The sequence below is a fragment of the Corapipo altera genome, unplaced genomic scaffold (genome assembly GCF_003945725.1).
Source record: "Corapipo altera isolate COAL_440 unplaced genomic scaffold, ASM394572v1 61411, whole genome shotgun sequence".
NCBI lineage: Eukaryota > Metazoa > Chordata > Aves > Passeriformes > Pipridae > Corapipo > Corapipo altera.
Window position 1 is genome coordinate 5,147,723 of NW_020884875.1, and position 20,417 is coordinate 5,168,139.

General features: G+C 40.2%; 2 protein-coding genes across 2 annotated transcripts in view; one reads left to right on the forward strand and one right to left on the reverse strand.

Annotated features, from left to right (window-relative positions):
• The window catches only part of ARL15 (ADP ribosylation factor like GTPase 15), a 276,210-nt gene extending 255,885 nt beyond the window's left edge, over positions 1–20,325 (reverse strand). The window contains exons 1-3 of the mRNA XM_027635365.1: positions 19,950–20,325; positions 18,112–18,376; positions 14,211–17,709 (exon numbers count right to left, since the gene is read on the reverse strand). Of these exons, the coding sequence (XP_027491166.1) occupies positions 17,594–17,709; positions 18,112–18,376; positions 19,950–20,222 (654 nt within the window). The 5' untranslated portion in view covers positions 20,223–20,325 and the 3' untranslated portion in view covers positions 14,211–17,593. Of the gene's footprint in view, positions 17,710–18,111; positions 18,377–19,949 lie in introns of the transcript that reaches the window.
• HSPB3 (heat shock protein family B (small) member 3) lies at positions 5,746–8,754 on the forward strand. The gene has a single exon (XM_027635371.1). It carries the CDS (start codon positions 6,633–6,635, stop codon positions 7,080–7,082), a length of 450 nt encoding a protein of 149 aa, XP_027491172.1. The 5' UTR covers positions 5,746–6,632; the 3' UTR covers positions 7,083–8,754.
• Positions 20,326–20,417: the final 92 nt, after the last annotated feature.

Genomic DNA, 20,417 nt, shown 5'->3' on the forward strand with positions numbered 1-20,417 from the left:
GACTTTTTTAAGAAGAAAAGCAGGTCTCCTGTTTTTTTCCAACATAGGTGACATGGGGTCTTTGAATGTAGGCAAGTGTACAAAGCAGGCTAGAAAACATGTTTTCAGATTTTGAAAATTCTAATATGTATGAACAAAAGCTCAAAAAAAGAGAGAGGAGAAAAAAAGTTTTAAATTTCAGGCTTAACATTTCATTAAAGCATTCATGACTCGTGTCTGTGGAATGATATACCTATTCATGTCTTATAAATCAAGACTCACAGTAAACTTCATCTGTAATCTTAAAAAAAAGGGTCTAGCCATGTTCTGTCTTCTAACTTGAACCCATACTATGAAAGAAAATGTAATTTCATAACTAGTAGGGATTATACCACCTCTGCAGCCTTCCTGGTATTGCCAAAGTCAGGAAATTAAGACAATATGAGACTATTGTTCTAATTCCAACACTGAAGGAAATAACAGTTCTAATGCAGGAGACAGATTTTGGTTGGCTTTCACTGTGTAGAGAGAGGTGAGACAGTATTTTTGCCAATGAATTATTGGCTTTCCTTCTAAGACTGGAATTTCATATTATCCACTAAGTCAGCATATGAATACGATAGCGTTGTCACCACCAATCCCCTTTGAGTCGCTCTACACTTGAGTTTTTGGGCAAACTTTTCACTCTAATTACTTACACAGTCAGTCTCCAGCTGCTCCTCATCCATTGAAGACACTTGGCACAGTAGTTATTTCCAAGGGTACACTGGTATTGAACAGCATATTTTTGTCATTCCAGAAAGGAATTTTTCACTAACCATAGCAAACCTTTCACATCAAGATGTCGACACTCAGTCTCAAAGAGTTTTGAGTTATCAGGGATTCCTTCCTTGGCCCTAGGGAACTTACCCACCTTGGTGATGCATGGTGGTGAGTGACTTATGTTATTTGAGAAGTTTTCATGGATTCTTGATATTAAAGAAAAATCTCACTGATTCCAGTTGCACCTACAAGACAAAAAAGATGCAGAGCACCTTAAATCAGTGGTTTCATTCAGTAGCCTGTGCCACAGTCATAGACTTTAGCTAGAGCCACAACCCACCTTCATATCTAGGCCCATTCAGCTGATATCTTGGATAATATCTGATATTGCTAGCAAATACTCAGAAAATATTGCTCACAGCTCTAAAATTTCCTAAATGCATGAAAATAAGTATTCTATAGTGTTGTTTTGACTCAAACACTTATGTCATAATACAATATTTTCACGGTGGCAGTGAAAACACAAGTTTGTTCAGTTATACCTTTAGTCCTTTTCAACATTTGAACATAGTGAAATTTTTAAATCTCAGAATTCATTTAGTAAGTTCAATTATTTTTGGCCAGTAATAATTTTGACAAACATATTCATTCTAACTATTTAACTTCAGTCTTCATTTTGTTCTTAGGGAAAAAAAACCTAAACAAAAGGAGATAATGGGTGTTTTGTGCTAATTACAGGTTAGCATGTTTTATGTGTAATTTGGGTCCTAGATTATCAAGCCCTTACTCCAAGAAGCCTTAGTACATAATTTTAAACAGCAAAAATATTGCTACTTCCAGAACTTCATAGGTGAGTACTTGTGTTATTTTTATTAAAGTGGTCAACCTCAAAACATGCAAGCCTGAAGCTGTAAATCCATGGAATAGGAGTTTCACTTGATAAATATGCATGTGAGCACTAGCTATGGAGTTTTAATAGATCTAAAATAAATACACCAGTCTTACTGTACTCCACTGCCTTGAGTTATTCCTATCAAGTCTAAAGTAAAGACTTCAGGGCGGCAGAAGAGGAAGGAACCTGAAAACTGGCATTCTTCTTGGAACACTAGTTGATTTTTAACTGGTGAAAAGTAAGACTGTTTCTACAGCAAGAGTGCATTAGATTCTGACTTGCAATAGCAAAACAGAGCTTTCCAGTCCTTAGGCACATTATCCTGTTTTAATTGTTCATTTTCTCTCAACTGTTCTCTCTGCAAGAATTAAACAGATTATTATCACTCTAAAGAGTTTGTTTTCCATGGAAGTTCTTCAAGCATTTGTGAGGCACAGATGCTTTTGCCTATAGCAGACATAGAAATGTTTAAAAATCAGCCATGTGAAAAACGAAGCAAATACAGGTAAAGTGTTCCATGACATCACTTTAAAATAACTATTACAGCGACTTGAAATTTTAAAATCATTGTTACACAAATTGCATTTTTATTCCTTCACTGTTCTGTAAAGACGTTGCTCGAACAGCAGCTGCTGTGGTCCTGTCATCCTCCATCCTCATCCTTCATCTGCTCTTCTATCATCTGAATGTGTAAAAAAAAATCTTCTGATAGTAGTTGTAATGTGTAAAAATGATAGTCCATTCCATTATTACTTATATTTCTTACATTGCTTCCTAAAAAATGAGCAAACAATCCTTAGTGCAAAAGCTGGGATTAGTTTTCCACTTCTTAAGGCCCCTAAAATTAGGAGATTGAGTTAACAGTTACAAGAGAGCATCAGTGCCCTGGAGAGATTTTCCAGGAGTTTGGGCAGATCTAGCCTTTTCCAGGTTTTGAAGGACATGACCCACAGACTGAAGCCTCCCTTCAGTAAAGCTGGCTATGTAACAACACAGCCTTTACTATTTGCAAGAATTTTTACAACACAGCACAAAGTCTTGCTGCAGAAAGAGTTATGTTGTGATTCACTGACCAATATAAACAATATAAACAGCATGTTGGATTGGAATGAGATGTTACTAAAAAAAAAATCCCTCAATATTTTTTGAAAACAGAACACTCAGTATTTGCTGATTAGGCATTTGCAGGACTTGCGGTTACACTGTTGATTCCTTCAGAGTTTACAAATCTCTAGATCTAACAATTCAGCTAAAAAGACAGCTCATAGTTCTAAGGAGCAATGGACTCAAAGGGATGGAAGCAGGAGACAGTAACTTTCTCACTCTAAACAAATACATTAAATACTGCATGGAACTCTTTACCATTGAGTTTCTCTATGTGTCACCCCATTCCAATCTCACATATATTTTATTTTACTATCTAGCTTTTTGGTATCACAACAGAGCTTATATTCCCATATTGGGTGTAACAGACAGCACGGGTAAAACTCACTAAGTAGTCTTACCCTTCCTTACGTTTCATATGTATTGCAAAGTCTGAAGAGGCAATATCTCTTTTAAATGACACAGGAAGTAGATCATGAGTAGATCCTTGGTTGCTTTGATAAAAGTAACTGTAGAGCTCCACCTAAATTCGTTTAGATAATTATATGACTGATTTGAAATTAGCCCATTAGCTTCTACTGTAAGAGTTCTCGTTCACTTCATCGTGCCAGCCTTTTCACATTTTTCCCTTTTCAGCTGTTACTGAATTTCAGTGGTAGCTAAAACACAAATTTCTCTTTGGGGAATCAAGCACACCAAGGATTGCAACAGGGCAATTTATTATTTTAAAGTTGTGCCAAGCAGGGTGAACTTGATTTTCTTTAAAACATGCATGAAAAATACATTATTCTCATTACTTTATTCATGTTACATTTTTACAATTTACAATACAGCTTTACCAGGATGCCTGCTGTCTATATTTCACAGCATCACAGAATCCAAAAAAGGCTTGGATTGGAAGGGAACATGAAAGATCTGAAAGACTATCTAGTTTTAAGTCCCCTGCCATAAGCAGAGATGCCACCCAGTAGATCAGGTTGCTCAAAGCCACATCCAACCTGGCCTTGAACACTTTCAGGAATGAGGAATCCACAGCTTCTCCAGTCAATCTATTCCAATGCTTCACCACCCAGACAGTAAAGATTTTCTTCCTAATACCTAATCTAAACCTGTTCTCATTCGGTTTGAGGCCATTCCCCCTTGTCCTATCACTACATGACCTTGCCAAAAATTCCTCACCAGCTCTCTTGCAAAGCCCCCTTTACATACTGGAAGGTGCTGGAGCCTGCTCTCCTCCAGGCTGAACAACCCCAGCTCCTCAACTCTCTCAGCCTATCCCTAGAGGAGAGGTTCTCCTCTTGACGTGACCATCTTGATGTCTCTCCATTGGACCTGTTCTAACAGATCTATGCCCATCTTACGCTGGGGACTCCGGAGCTGGATGCAGCACTCCAGGTGGGGTCTCACCATAGCAGAGAGGGAGAATCATCTGCTCGCCACGCTGCTTTTGATGCAACTCAGAATCATGGATCCCCCCCCCCCCCCCCCTTCCAAAATACTGAGACTTATACTAGCGTGAAAATAGCGCGCTATAAATTAAATCCCGCTTTTCCTCCCGCAGGAGCGCGTTCCCAGGGCAATGTTCCACAGGCAGGAGGCGGCGTCCGTGCCGGCGGCTCTTCCTCCGCAGCTGTTCCCCGTCCTCTCCAGGAGATGCCGCTGCGCCCCGCTGATCCCGGCTCCGCACTCTCGAGGCCGGCTGCATCACGCGGATCCCGGTCCCGATCTCCAAAACCCGCAGGAGATTGGGAGACAATGAACACGTGTGGTCAGCGAGAGAGAGCAGGGCCCGGCGAGTGCACGGCCGCCGTGACGAGCTGCCCGGGTGCTCTGCTGTACTTTGTCATGCCAGCCGGTGGATTCCTGCTCGCTGGGCAGTACGGAGAGAGGCCTTTGTGTACACAGCAAAACCAGGAAACAAAACCTTGGGCATCGACCTGGGAGATTTAGAACGTCGATCCTGCTCCTAACGGATCAGCTCTGAAGGTTTAAAATTACCACAGTAATCAATTGCTATTAAAATGCATTGCCAAACCAAATCCTGCTATAGATACTTGAAGAGTACAGCACCATAAGCATCAGAAGTGCCTCGGTATTGCAGCACTGCAACCATGTTTAAATCTGAAAGCCCAAAAACATATTCTAAATTGATGTTTGCATTTCAAGGGTGTTCGCTTTTTCCACTTGTCATATTCCCCATGTTAGTAACAAAGAGATAAGAAGCACGATGCTAATTCCTGAGCCTACCAGAGGTAAAATGAGAGAAGAAGAGACTGCAACAGAGGAGAGGGCAGGATGGGAAGGCTTCATTTCCAAAATCTTTCTGATTCGTTACCATACAGAGTAGAAAGGGATCCTATGAACTTCTGCGTTTTGCATATGACATGAATTTAAAGGGTATTCAAAGCATCTTTCATGCTAATTATAGCAGACAGACAGTTCCAAGTATGCTTAACATAGACATTTGAAAGACTAACACAGCTGCTTCTGCGAATAGATACAGCTGTCCCACAGTGACTTGCACTGAGATGGTGATTTGTGTTTTAAGTTAAAGTATGGGCAAGTTTACCTTTTTCCAGAGATTATGTGAATAATTAAAATTAAATTTAAAAGAAAAAAAAAAGGTTATATTCCTCCACAGTGCATTTATTAATGAAGTGCAAAACTGAAGTGAAATAAATCAGGTTATCATCACGGAATTCAGTAGGAACAGCAATAGTTTTCAGCAATATGTTTAAGTATCATATCACAACCAGCCAGGCATACTGCTTCACTTTAGGGTTAAAGTTTTCCTCATCAAGTAAATAATTTGCTAGCAAAACAGAAAACAGCTGCCAAACAGATAACAGGCAATGCTCCAGGTTGTTTTTATTATAATTTCAGTCAGTCAAACATCCAGAATAGCATTTTTAAATTATTTCTGAAGGGCAGTTTAACAGGAGAAGAAGCCAATAAAGTAGTATAACTCTCATTTCTCACAATACTCAATTAAATGCATTAATGTAAGTTATCTTTAACTTCTGAAAATTTCCTTACATTGCTATGTAGCCTTTATGGGTTTAAAATAAGATAGCAAACATAGAGGTTCAGTTATAGATATGTCTGGTAATCCTGCTCTGCTATGAACTCAATACAGAACTTAATTTCTGATAAGTATTGAAATTTAATAACTTAATAAGTATCTTTCTTCATTACTCCATTATGAACCAAAAATCCCATTTGAATTGACTTGCCATTTCCATAGTAATGGAACATGTAAGGACAAGAAATAGAACTCTAAACAAGAATAGCCAAACGAGAAGGAATAAAAGTATCTTGTTTGATGATTTCTAGCATTAGGGCAACTATTGTTGCACTAATAAATTAAATAAACAATTTTCACCATCAGTTGCCACAACACATTCTGCTTTACATTACCAAGCCCAGCTATAGGGATTTTCTAGCAAACATGCTAAAATTTAGAAATGCTTTTCCCTTTTCACTGCACTCTTCTCTTAGCTATTTACCCTTGCAGGCATTATTTGCCTTGCAATCAGATATTATTTTTGTGCTCATTATTTATAATGATAAACAAAATAATATTGCAATAATCTGAGGTGTATTAAAATTTTGCTTTTACTAGTCATGCATGAAAGCTGTGCATGTGCTGAAGCCACTCAAGGCCTCAGCACTATAAATAGTGCTCTATTGTTAGTGGATAAAAGACGAAACAAGTCTCCCGGCACTGGAGCACAGGATGCTGTATTAAATGTTAAGCTTTGCCTGTTCTAAAAGTGAAACGCGACATCCACTGACAGACTAGTCTGTGGGTGAGACATACGGCTGGGAAGGGCTCACTCTGACTCTGCAGCTTCCCAAGGCAGCAGGAGTAGCAGCTGATCTTTCTGCCTCAGCCATGGCAGAAGCTGTTATAAGACACTGGGTGGAAACTCCTGTACGCTACCAGGAGCAGTTTGCTGACCAAGAGCTGGAAACACACAAACTGAACCATCTTTTATATGCTTTGCCAGGCCCTGCTACAGCAGCACTGAGCAACCAAAGATGCACCACAGAAAGCACGACTGGGGCAGGGGAGAGTGGCCAGGAGGAGGAAAACACACGCTTCCAGGTGTTGCTGGATGTTGTGCAGTTCCGTCCCGAAGATATCATTATCCAGACTTTCGAAGGCTGGCTCCTGATTAAAGCTCAACACGGACCCAGGATGGATGAACATGGTTTCATATCCAGAAGCTTTACCAGACAGTACAAATTACCTGATGGGGTGGAGAACAAAGACTTGTCTGCACTTTTCTGCCATGATGGCATTTTGGTTGTTGAAATGAAGAACTCGGTGGGAAAGAATTAGAACCTTGTCTGTAGTTATTGGTGAGATAAAATCATTCTTAATTAATATAACAAAGTAATATCATTCATGCAACGCTGTAGAGTGTGGTAAGCATGTGGCTGTATTTATATTACAGTAAAGGAAAGCCTTTGCATAGGTTTTTCAGTATGCTGAGTTTATTGTTTGATGTGAATGGTAGACTGCTTGCCTCCAGCTACATATATGTTGGAAAGCCAGGCTGTTTGAAGAGTAGGAAACTTAGGCTAGTCTCAGCAAGAGAAAAAAAAAATCTATTTTATAGTACATTAAAAATAAAGTATATTTTTGAATTAAGTAGGAGGAGTTGTATTTCTAAAGAAATAAGCATTTGTCATACATAGTCATAAAGATTAAAGAAGCAATAGACAAGTTGTAAGTTAGTTTTGAGTTATGGGCAATAGACAAGTTATGGAAATTTAATTTATGTACCAAAAAAGGTGCTTTCTAATTTTTGAAATCAAATTCTTCTCTTTGGAAAAGCATACAAACTGAAAAATACTATCAAGAAAAAAATATCTATTTCCACAGTTCAAGCTTGTATACCAAAATAAGTCTTGAGAGACTATTTTTTAGAAGTGTATTGCATATTTGAAGCTATAAGAAAAAAGAATAATCACTGACTACATTTGCTTGAAAACAAAGTAAGTAGAAATTATACTTTCTGTCAAAGACAAATTAATTTAAAAGAAAACATTTAAAGACATTTTAGAAAATTGGTTTTGTTTAACATTTTCCACTATGTTATCAACTGAAGAAAAAAATTTTTGCTTACAAATGCTCAAAAGGATCAAATTCTTCATTGTGAAACCTGGTAATAAAAAGACATTATTCTTACACAAATGCCTTTATTCTTATGCATTTTAGGTAGTCTTCTTATTCCATCAAATGCGTATTTTATTCTTCATGTTGCTTGACAATTTAGACTGAGATTTCACAACTCTCTCTTGAAGAGCAAATTTTTCTGCCTGTGTATAGTCCCACTCTCTCCGTAAGAACATGGGCTCTACATGAATCTAATTTTAAGTGAAGAGGTTCCTTTTACTACAGACACAGGTTTAATTTCTGTTCCACTCTTTCATGAGAGTGGCAGAGATGAAAAAATATCCACCCACTATATCTAGTATCTGGTCTTCTCAACATTAGAAAGAAATAATGCTGTGAGTTTGTAAATACTCACACATTTGAGGGGAACTGCAGCTGCAAGTTGAACTGCCTCCTTTTATGTCTACTGGAGATGGGTATGTCTGCTGTGCTATGAATAGTAAAGGAATGTGGAATGGAAAGTGCCAAGTTAAATACAGACTCTATCATATCCATCTGCTGTTTGGACAAATCAAAAACATAATCAAATGAAACTGACTACAAATACAATTTTAAGAATACAAGAAAAATCTGATTAACAAAGCCCAGGCTCTTGCTAGCTGAAGCCAAAGAGTTCCTTAGTTTAAACAAAAGTTCTAAGCTTGTAAGTTTGCACATGTCCATTTATTAGAGTTATTACATCATGGTTGTTTAGACTTGAAGATATTTGAAGCAATTGATTCTAGAAAAGTGGGTACTACAATTCTGATATTTTATTTATTATTTGTGCTAAAAGTCATAAGGAATCTGTACAAGAAATGCAGAATAAAGTCTGAATTGTAAATTTCCATCATGTTCCATTATTTTATGTTTTTAACTGACCAAAAGTCAAGAGCATACTGTTTTCTAACGAACTAAACCAAATATAAAACACATGTCCCTACATTTCCACTCAACCCCATACTTTTCCCTCATATGGCCTGTGTTTGATTTGTGTATTGGTTTAAGATCTCACTAGCAAATCAGACCTAGATTTCTAGGTCAAGAATCCTCATCAGTCAGGAATCTGGTAGAAGATGTAACATGGATTGAGTTGAATTTTAGATACAGGCCTGGATTTAAACTTTACAGGTCAATTTTATAAAAGCTTAACAAGTTTAAACCCGTGGTTTCCACATCACCTTATGGCACAGCTGTTGGGATGGAGTTGAGGATCAAAAGTTAGCAATCTGCTTTGGTGACTTTTGTTTACGGAGCATTTTGTAAATTTTACCAGTTAAACTTACAGGTTATTATAAAAAACTATTCTAGCTATGACAGCAATGATATTCATAGCCCTAGAGATAAGAAAGTAGTTCTAAAAACAACATACTTTATTTAATTATTTCAAATTAGATCATGATTAAACTAGCGGAAATTTGGCAAGTAATTTGACCATACAGCCAAAATCATAACATCTATTCCATATATGTTAATATTTTGGTTACACAAAGGCCTGCTTATGTACACAGGCCTGCCTCCCAAAACTGGATGGACAATGTGGCATCTGACTGTCTTGTGTTGTAGGTCTCTTTGCATCACTCTGTGCCCAAGTTTGTTCTTGCTCACAACATTATCAGTCAGAAATCACTGGAACACCCTAACCCAAACATGGCAGGGATGCACCCAGCCAAATTTTACCTTTTCTTGTAGCCAGAGCTTTACAAAAGCCTACATTGGTGCTCCTTGGTGAATCGTGCCCCTGGCCTGGCACTCAAGTGCTCATGTAATAGGGACCATGCTGGAGACTGGACCTGCCACTGACTTCCTACATTTTAGCACTAAGAACAGCACAGAGGGAGGTGCTTCTCTCCTTTTAAGTGGCAGTTTACTGAAAGTTCTTGGAGGAATGATTTTTACATGTTTACCAGAACAGCCTTGAAGTACTGTTTCTAAATAGTCTGGAAAGAGCTGTTTTCATGTACTTTAGATGATATTTTACTTTTATAATCTGACTGAATGTGAATGTCAGAGAAAGCTGCTAATATCATTCATGGGCAGCAGACTGAGATATTTATCAACACCAAAGATTTTAGAACAGCTACAGCTTAAGACAGATTTAAGACATGCTGATGTGGTTAAATTAGGAACTGTGAAATTGGCTGTCCATAAAATTCTGTCCCAGAATAAGCGATAAGCCTGGCAAGCCTTGCAGAGCAAGCATTAGAGAGCCTTCTCAGTTCCCATCAGTGAAGGATTACCTTTGTAATTGATCAGACTGCTCCTCCAAATGGATAAAGATGATTTCATGCATAAATCTAAGCACTGTGAAAAATACTTTCACAGAAGAAAAGGTATCAATATCACACTAGCCCTCGAAAAGCAAGGTGAAAACCATACATTTCCATAAGATCCTGGTGGGCAGAAAGCCCACAAATGCCTTTGACTTGTTTCCCTTTTATAGTTTATGCTACAACCAGGGTGTTTGAGGTCTCTCTGCACAGCCTCTACACTGCACTGGTGGTGCAATGAACCAAGGCTGACATAACACCCATCAGTCACTCAATAAATACTCAGCTTCAGCCCTGGGCGTTGGAAAAGAAGAAAGGAAACCTCTGGGGTACATTGGTGGCAACAAGAGGCCACCTCTCCAAGAGGCATAGGTCTCATATTACTTACTTCATAGCCAGGAATCAAAACCTTCCTTTTAATCTGAGTAACGTCACAAGATTGGGTTTTAATGGAAGTAGGAATATTTCTGAAAATATTAGGTGCACCTTCTATTCAGAAGAGATGCAGATCTCTGTCTTGCTGACTACCAGAGACAACAGCTCACTCCTCTCATCTAAAGATGACATCTCAATGGCCGTGCACTGTGAACACAGGGGTTAAGTCTAAAGATTTAGACCTGCACACTAATTGGAGATATCTGAGCTGGCCCCACTCATCCTAACTCCAGAGCCAGAAGTACAGTCCCTGTATGCCAGCTCAGCTCCAGAAAGCTCAGACTGTCTACTGCTGTGCTCATGCTGAAAAATCATCCCTTATTAAAAACACTTGGACAGACAGAGAGAGAGGAGAAACACGGCACTACAGTTCAGGACTTCCCCTCCAGGTTAGTGCTAGAGTGGAGGTCTCTTCTGCCTGTGCCATGGTGGGCTGCAGCTTCACTACAAATCCCATCAATCTCTTTAAAAAATTAGCACTCTTTATCCACATGGTAATACCACTGATACCAGCCTTTCCAGGGGGAAGTATGTCTAGCAGCTGCTTGCACAAATAGAAGATGATGCAAATAGAGTCATTTACAGTTTGTCTCATGCTCCTGGGTGTGTTTCCTGTGCTTTGTTCTGGCCCTGACCCCAGGGAGCACCACTCATCTGCTGACAAAGCGTGCTGCTGCCCAGCTCTGCAACCTAACACAGAAATAGCAGCAGGCAAGTCAGTCCACCAAGAGGAGACAGAAAACTGTGGGACCAGGGTAGGCCTTGGCACATAGCCAGCAAGAAAGCCCACCAGAGGTGTCTCAAGCGAGGATGGGGAGCAGGAAAAACAGTCCAACTGGTTCAGATTACACACATACATATACATTTATATATAGTCATGGTTTAAACCCAGCTTACAACTAAGCCCTATCCAGCCACTCACATTCCACAGTGGGATGGGTGAAAGAATAGGAAGAGTAAAAGTAAGTGAACTCATGGGTTGAGATAGAAACAGTTTAATAGGGGAAGCAAACGCTGTGTTCACAAGGAAAGCAAAACAAGGGATTCTTTCACCACTTCCTCTGAGCAGGCAGCTGTTCAGCCATTCTCCAGGACATCAGGGCTCCATCATATGTAATGGTGACTTGGGAAGACAAACACCATCATTCTGAATGTCCCTTCCTTCCTCCTTCTTCTCCCAGCTTCATCTGCTGAGCATGATGCCATATGGGATATTTCTGTGATCACTTAAGGTCAACTGTCCCAGCTGTGTCCCCTCCCAACTTCTTGTGTCCTCCAGCCTCCTCCCTGGTGGGGTGGAGTGAGAAGCAGAAAAGGCCCTAACCCTGTGTGAGCACTGCTCAGTGATAGCTAAAACATCCCTGTGTTACCAACACTGTTTCCAACAAATCCAAAACGCAGCCCTATACCACCTTATTATTCATGGCCAGTCTTCGCGAACGAAGATTTGGGAAAGGTCTTTACCCTTTGAGCCTGCGCAGTGGATTTTTTAGGTGAGACACAGTGTGTGCTGAGCTGAGCCCACCCTTTAATCCTAAGGTTCATCTGCCGGGGCCGAGCGAGCTTGGACAGTGGCAGTGAGGTCCTCAGGATGTAGGTTTGTTTAGAGTGACCTTCTCTTGGATGGATGGCCTTACAGGGCTGACGAGCTCCATCTGCCCAGGGGAGTTTCCCTGACCGGGAATCAAACCCGGGCCGCAGCGGTGAGAGCGCTGCATCCTAACCACTAGAGCACCAGGGGTCCCCTATACCACCTACTGTCAAGAAAATTAACTATCTCAAGTCAGAACCAGAAAACAGATATAAAGATTTCAAGACATAATATTTAAACCTCCAACAAGAAATATTTCGCTTTTTGGTAAAATAAGCATTTTTAGGGGCTGAGAAAGAATTTCAAAATTTCGTAAAAAAAATTAGGTTTTAATAGAAAAGGAACACATACACAGGCTGAATGCCTGGTGTGCTAGGCTGAAAGAATAAGTCATCCTACTACCTTAATTGCACATCCCTTCAATTTTCCCATTTATTAATTGTACAATCCATCGTGTAAGTAGACACAGCATGTCAGAAACTCTAAAAAGTTTTATTTGTTCTTAACAGACTTGGATGACATGAGGATTAAAGTGGGAGTGCCCTATCTGAACTAGCCACTCCAAAATTTCTACAGTCAAGTCCTCATCAGTTCAAACTGGTTTACTGTAAACTAGACAGCTTGTGTCCCTGTCCCTCTTGCTGGTCTGCATGGTTAGTTTGATCCAGCAGGACTTCCTCACTCAGGTGCCACTGTTCAGCCCCCAGGGCTGGCTGGAACCTCGCTCTCTCCCACCACAGCACCGGTGCAGCACAGAGCTCAGCTGGCGGCTTCTGCAGCTGATTCAGATGCCCACATGGGATCACATGAGTAGTTTCCTGTGTGTGTTTGACTTCACACAAGAAATAAGATGGAATTAGAGGACATTTTGGGTTCCAGTGGCAATAACTCCTTTTTTATTAGCTCCGCTCCTCATCTGATACTCCTCATCCATCAGACTGGATACACCAGTCTCTTCTTAGCCTGGACACTGCAGTCATCTCTTCCACAGACACCACAGCAGCACAGTGGTGTAAGGGATTCCACTGATCATAGCTATAATGAAAAATTAATGAAGGGAAATGATTTTCAGAGTGTGGTTTGACTAATAAAAACATAATTCTTGTACTCCGGCTTACAAGGCAGACAGAAACTCATGAGCTACCTGCTCTGGTGACAGCTGTATGCATTTTAATAGTAGCTCAAGTATATTTTTGCAACTTTACTGCAATTACTCAAGTCCTGGTGGCATGATTAGTATGTACCGTACAAGATATACCATAAATACAGTCTCTGACTTGATGTATATATGAAGCCTCAGGGCTTGATCCTGGAATTAAACTGAGGAACTTGGGAGACTCTGAGGCAAATACATGAAGAAATATGAACGCTGAGACTCTATCATAACCATCAGAATATTTAACTTAGACCGTGTAGAAACTTCAGTCTGGAATGGTTACAGTGTGGAGATAGATAACGTTTCCAGATTTATTCTATTCCAGATTTAAAGGTCAGAAGGATCAGTGATGATCCCCAGTGTGATCCCCTAAACTGAACGCACATCATCTCACTTGCTAATGTCTTCATGAAGCCAGTCCATAATATGTTTTAAAAAGAACATATATTTAAGTAAGACATCAAATCTTTATTTAAAGACTTCAGTTGATGGAAAACTCATCACATACCTCCATCAATTGTTCAGGTGTTAATAACCAGCAAGGCCAATAAAAAGCAGGTTTTCCCTAGTGATTTGAGATTTGTTCAGTGATATAAATTTTATCCTAAAACTAAAAGTAATAGTCTGGACAGCTCTTGGGACAGTCCTTTTACTATACTGCTGTTATGAGTTACAAAGATATAGAAGTATAACACATGCTAATAAACATCCTCGTTACTAACAGCACACAAAAGAATTCATCAACATGAAAAATTGTGAGTCCAATTTTTCCACACAGAGCAGAAATATGTATTGAATAACCTTGGGTATATTCAATATCTTTCCTCTATCATCATTGGTAGTTTTGTCATCTTCATGTCATACTGACCTAAACTCTTCTTAGGATTCTATTTTTTGCTGCATAAGTCCTGACTGTCCTCCCACTGGCCACATGATTATTAATATACTTTTAGCTTTTGCTGATAACTATCAATGGGCATTGCTTGCTACTAACTTCTTATTTTTTCTATTTCTACTTTCACTTGCCCTTTTATAACAATATATTTTAAATCCTGCTTATATGAACACAGTTCTGTATTTATGGGTAGCTAAAAAAACCTTCCTCTAAATGCATACAGAACAACCAGAGGCAAGTTCTGACACTGTTTCTATCAGGAAATTAAAATCTCTATTTTCACTAATGGTATGGGATGCCCAGAATGTCTTTGCGTTGAAATCCCTCCCAAAACAAGCAATCAAAAAGGAAACACCTGTCATAGTTCATTCATACCATTCACATTCTCACAAATACACAGCCCAGAGCAAGCAAGAACCTTTCTCACCACCTCAATCTTTGCAGGCCTCCATATTCACCAAAAAAGCCAGCAAAACCCAGAGACTAAAATAAAGTAACTTAGTGTCACTTTCAGCCACTGAGCTTCTACGAACTCTTAATTTCTTGAGTTGACACAGACAAAATTAATAACTCCTTGGACATCCTTTCTGTATTCTATGTCCTCCAGCAACAACATGAGCTAAATTTTTCACCTGAACACTAATGTTAATTAATGTTAAGGTAAATGTCACTGCCTCCTGCTAGCAGAATGCACAGTCTTAGCTTAAACACAAGCTCTGAGAAAATGCAAGATCCTTTGATGGTCAAAGTGCCATCGAACCTGGTTGCCTGTTAGTAAGCACTTGTCCTTGGTTTCCAGTCTGAGACTGAGAAGTTACTCCTGTAAGGTTCAATGATGGACAATAAAAACTCATAGACACATAAGGTAGTGTCAATGCTTGTCTATCCTGATCAATTGGCAGGTGTAACTGAGGAGCTGCCAGGGACTAGTCCTTTGCTCTGAGACCAGCCTCTGCCAGGCACCTCCCCACACAGGGCCAGAGAAACTTCAGGGTTGACATAAGCCTCTTCAGCCCAAAGAACCCAACTGCCATGGATTTCTACAACCCAGTAGCATTTATTTTCCCATGACAAACCCCAGCATTAACACAGGCACAGAGCCTGCTAAGAAGGTCCTCTCTGCAATTTTTCTGTCCTGAGTGAGGACAGAGATACTTGCATGCAGGAAATGACTGAATGCTCAATTTTTCATCCTTGCTATACCATACCTTATTCATCCTATACAATGGGTTTATTGCTGGGATAACTTTACTTTCATGCCATATTTATACGGCACACAGGTATAATGTTGGCCTCATCTGGATTTCCTTATTAGCTACCCAATTAGGTCACAGTCTTGCTTTTTATAAAATACTTGTTATCATTTAAGGGTACTGGATTGAAATATGTAAGATTAAGATTATCCCTCAGGGATTTGGGAAGCTTGGGCTGAAGTACAGCAGGCTCGTGCATCCTTTTTTGCTGTCTCTGCCTTTACATTCAGCAGGTAAATTCTGCCTGTGTGCATGCCAAGGGACAGGGAGTTGCCACTGGCCCATTCGCCCATAACCTTGGAAGACTCTCAGAACGTCTGTTTAGCACATATCCCCAGTGCTACAGCAAGGAGAACTGCATACATAAGGGATTTATCTTGACAGCATCCGTAGATGGTTTTGAAACATTATCTCTTCAGACAGAAAACAGACAGACATGCATTCCAAGCAATATTAAATAGAAGGTTGAGAATATCTGAGTAATAGCCATCTATTACACAGACTAGAGATGAAACAGCTAATATATACTGCAAAGGCCAAGCAAAAATGTCAGTATTTCTGATTAATTATCTCTAATTTTACACAGCATAGTTTGAAAAAAGCAACGAATATTTCTCCTTAATTCATGCTCATGATTGAAAAATATTTTGGTTTCCCCTAAATCCCACTGCATCTTTTCCTAGATTTTACTTTATACCACACTATAAAGTGTCTTAATTTCTCATACCTGCTTCATGTTTTCTAGTATGATTTTATAAAACATTTAAATAATATTTGATCTTTCAGAAACTGGAAAAAATACCACCAGAATAACATATTTGTCAAATTTATTGCATTTTCTTCACTGCTTTCCTAGTTCAAAGTCTCTCTTGCTTTTAGCTTTTTAATTTTAGCATCTATTTAAATAATTTTGTGTTTAAAATCAGTGTTTAAAATAATTTCATGCCCTCTAGTGGCAGCCCTGCCAGGCACCATGAACTGTGACATTCCTGTGACAAACAATGTAAAAATGGAAGAAAGCCAGTTTGTTCTCCTATTAAGGGAAATTTATTATCCATCTCTATGTTTTAAAAAATTACAGTCATCTCTAGTTATGATGAAATAGTACCACCTGCTACAGATATAACACAAATAGCAAAAAAAAACCAACCAAAAAATTACATACTGAGTAAGCATTTCACTGAATTTGCTCTTAGAAATTATAGTGATGGAAATTATTCTATTTGTAGCCATTTCCTTGCACAAAGCACTATTCAGTGTGTTTCCTACTTGAGTACTGTTCCATATCCAGACACATGGTTTTTCCAAGGTCCATTAAAGGGTATCATCATAAACAAAATGCCACCACAGCTTGATCTTCTCTCATGGAAAATCACTTTGCTTTTCTTAGTAAAATAGGAAAGTAATAGCATAAAAGAAAAGTAATAAAATACTGAAGGAAATTTTTGACACCTTCAAGAAAAAGTGACTCAAGGTGATATAAACTTCCATTATTTTTAAATTTCAGAGCCTCTACTCATTCACTTTTTTCTAGTTCAAGATAGCTTAAATCTATACATTTCCCAAACAATGTTCCCAAACTTTTTATTTTAAGTCTCTACATCTGATCAGCAAAAAAAACACACTCTTTTCAGAAACCTCTTGTAGCATATATTCTCAAGGGTCTCAGGGTCTTGAGACACTTAACTGATATCCAATGAGATATCCCATATATAACCATTGGTAGCCATTTGGCTTTATTACGACTTTCAGCTTCACCCCCCTGAATTACAGATTCCTAGGAACATATTAAATAATAGACATTTTCATGGAATCATAGGATATTAGTCTCAGTAGGATCAGAATAACATTCATTTTGCCCCCGAAAATTTGATTCCCAATGAAGATGGCAGGAATTCCTGACAAAGCAAAGCACTGAGATACATGCTTTGTGCAGTTAAAATGCTCTAAGTCACTACATGCTATTCTTACTTTGAAATACTTGTCTTTCCTAGTCCAAGAACAACAAGAAACAAAGCTCAATCAATCAGCTCTTCTGCTTGGCACTGTAGATGGTTAGTGAGGGCCTAAGAAGCCAGTTTCTTGAAACACTTTAAAAATTATTGTTAGGGTGGCTTCTAATTCTGCACACAGGTTTTCTTGAAAATAATGACTGATGTTTTAATGATGGAGTGCCTAAACACAGTGGTAATGAGAGTTGGCTCACTGCTGGGAAAGGATGGAAAACATCACTGGCAACCTTGTTATTGTTCAAAATTTTCTTTGCAGTTTTGACCACTAGGGAAATAACACAGCATACTTCTTCCTTTCTTAATTTTGCCTTACTGACGGCATTAGTGCTAGAAAAACCATGACCCAATTTCACATAATTTTTGTTAAAGTCTTGAGATAAAACTAGAAGGTTTTAGAGAACAACTACTTTAAAAAATTACACATATTTATTTAATAAATATTAAGAAATTAAAAATTAAGAAATATTAAGAAATATTGTTCTCATTCGCTTCCTAGACCTTATGCCTTCAAATTCTCCTGGTAGTACTTTTTGTCCCTATTGGACTTGAAACATTTGCTTCTGTTTGTTTGAGATATAAACGCTGAGCCAGTACTTACTAGGAAATATCAGGTCAAATGCCCTGAAGGGAGCAGGGGGAAGCAGAACAGCTGCCACCTCCACCACCAGACCCAAGAAAGTAAGGCAAGTGCCCAGCTCAAAGTTGTCCCTTTGTCTTGCTCTGGCTGTGATAACCACAGCTTGGCAGGCACTGTTGGCATGACCACTTCGAGCAGCAGAATCCCAATTCCTGAACCAGCTTTGCAGGAGACGTATCCTGTTTGTCACTCCAGGTTGTCCAATGAAAGCAAATCCTAAATATGTCTATTTAAAACAAATCAAGTAGGTCAGCATCATATCTAGTATTGTTCACTTCATGTGAAAAAAAAAGACTTTCAGAGAAAACAACATTGATTAACAACATTGACATTTAGATGAATACAACTGAAAAGTTTGGGAGTTGGATCAGGTGAAGTCAAATAAATATAAAGCAATAAGTGGTAGAGAAAAGGCAGATCAGGAGCTAATCTTCGGTAGTTTAACCTGTGAGGATTCACAAGAGTGCATAAGATTGTCCAGATCAATGTTAGGAGTAACTTCGGAAGGAATACAAAACCCCAATCACTTACCTCGATCTGCAGCAGTCATAATTTGGGATAAAAGAATCTAAGACCAAGGTTAAACTGACACACATCTACCTCCTGTTGGGGTTTTAGTCCGTGCTCTAGGTTGGTCCCGTGGGTGAAGGGCAGCATGGTGGACTGTGGGTCAGATGCCACAGCAGTCTCTGCATTTTGAAGAAGGGACCCAGGCCTGTGTGGAAGGCAGACACTTATGGTGCACTGGCTGCAGGGGCAGAACACTGACTGATGGAAATAGAGCTTTGGCAGTTCTAAGAGCACTGATGCAGGGCTTGAGGAGCTCCTCAGAGCCTGCTGGTGGGCGGATGGGTGCCCATGACAAGGCGAGGTCAGGGTGTCTCTACCAGCTGCCAGCTCTCTCTCAGGAGAGGACTGTTGCTTCTTTCCTTAGCAGTGATGTTGATATTCAGAACTGCTCTCTGAAAACTTGCTGCTGCAAATTTAGTGCTTGGATTTGGAGATGGCAGCACAGGTGATGCAACACAAATGTGTTCCACTGGGCTGGCCACTGAGCAGCTGGTTGTGTGGTGAACTGTGCGGTTCTTTGCGCACTACTGGTATTGGGTAATTGAAACAGACTTCCAGATTTAAGCAACAAGGGAATTTGGGGCTATTATGCTAGACTGGGGTGAGATGATAAATTCAAAAAATTTTGAGCAGACCAGCCAAGCAACAGGAACAGAAACGCACTGTGATAATATGAGCACTATAATATGCATAATTTTGGAAACAATGAAGGTCCAAAGAAAAAAGTGAATAAAAGTAAATCCCAGGTATGAGACACTAAAACCAGCAAGGAAAAGAAGCAGTGGGTCTTGTAGAAAGCCAGTGAATCACCCCCAGATGAAATTATTTGACACAAAGATATTTCAGAAGTAACATACACTCTAAACTACACCAAAGAAATGAGCAAGAACTGTGCATCCATTGGGATGCTGATATGAACACATGAAGAAATGGGGCCCACAAACTTGCACATCTCCTCTGAAGAACTTCTTTCTAATTCCTCATAAACAGGTAGAAATCTTGAGAGAAACGTGTACCCAGGGATACAGAGAGAGCTCAAAAGATGATTAATGGGACGGGATCCATGTGATTAGACAACACAGGACCAGGTGCAACAGGAATTTTGAATGGAAACGACCACGTAGGGAAAAAAAGCACCGGGGTGGGGGTACTGAGGCTGTTCCACAGAAAACAAACATCGGTAGCATGACCGCATTGTTCGCGAAGGCTAAAACGCACGCTTTACCAACCTTGACATTCCTTTCCCTTGGAAGCAACAGCCAAGCCGGAGGACAGACCCCAGAACCAACGCAGTCTCCGGGGAGCTTCCCAGCCGGACTCGGGGAAGAACTGACGTGCCTTCGAGGTGTCGGGAGGCACCGGTAGCGTTGGAGCGACGGAGACCGGACAGGAACCCGGGACAGCCAGCAGCCCCAGGTATCCTGGAATTCCCAGGGGTGTCGGGACCCTCCCGGGGCATCCCACGGGCCCACGGCCGGCAAGGGGCATGGGGCGTGGCCCATCGAACGGGGCGGCCGCTCTGCGCTCGGCTACTCCGCCCTGCCGCTCGGCTCTGGATTAGCGCAACTGGCGACGTGGGACGGCCCGGCCCCGCGCCCGCCGCCGGCACCGGGGGTGGGAGTCGGGAGCGGTGCCGGGAGCGGGAGCCGCAGCGCAGGCGAGCAGCCCGCCGGCGGGACGCGGAGCCCGAGGGCAGC

What these genes read in the sequence shown, in the direction of transcription:
- HSPB3 (XM_027635371.1), top strand. Translation starts at nt 6,633, where the DNA reads ATGGCAGAAGCTGTTATAAGACACTGGGTGGAAACTCCTGTACGCTAC.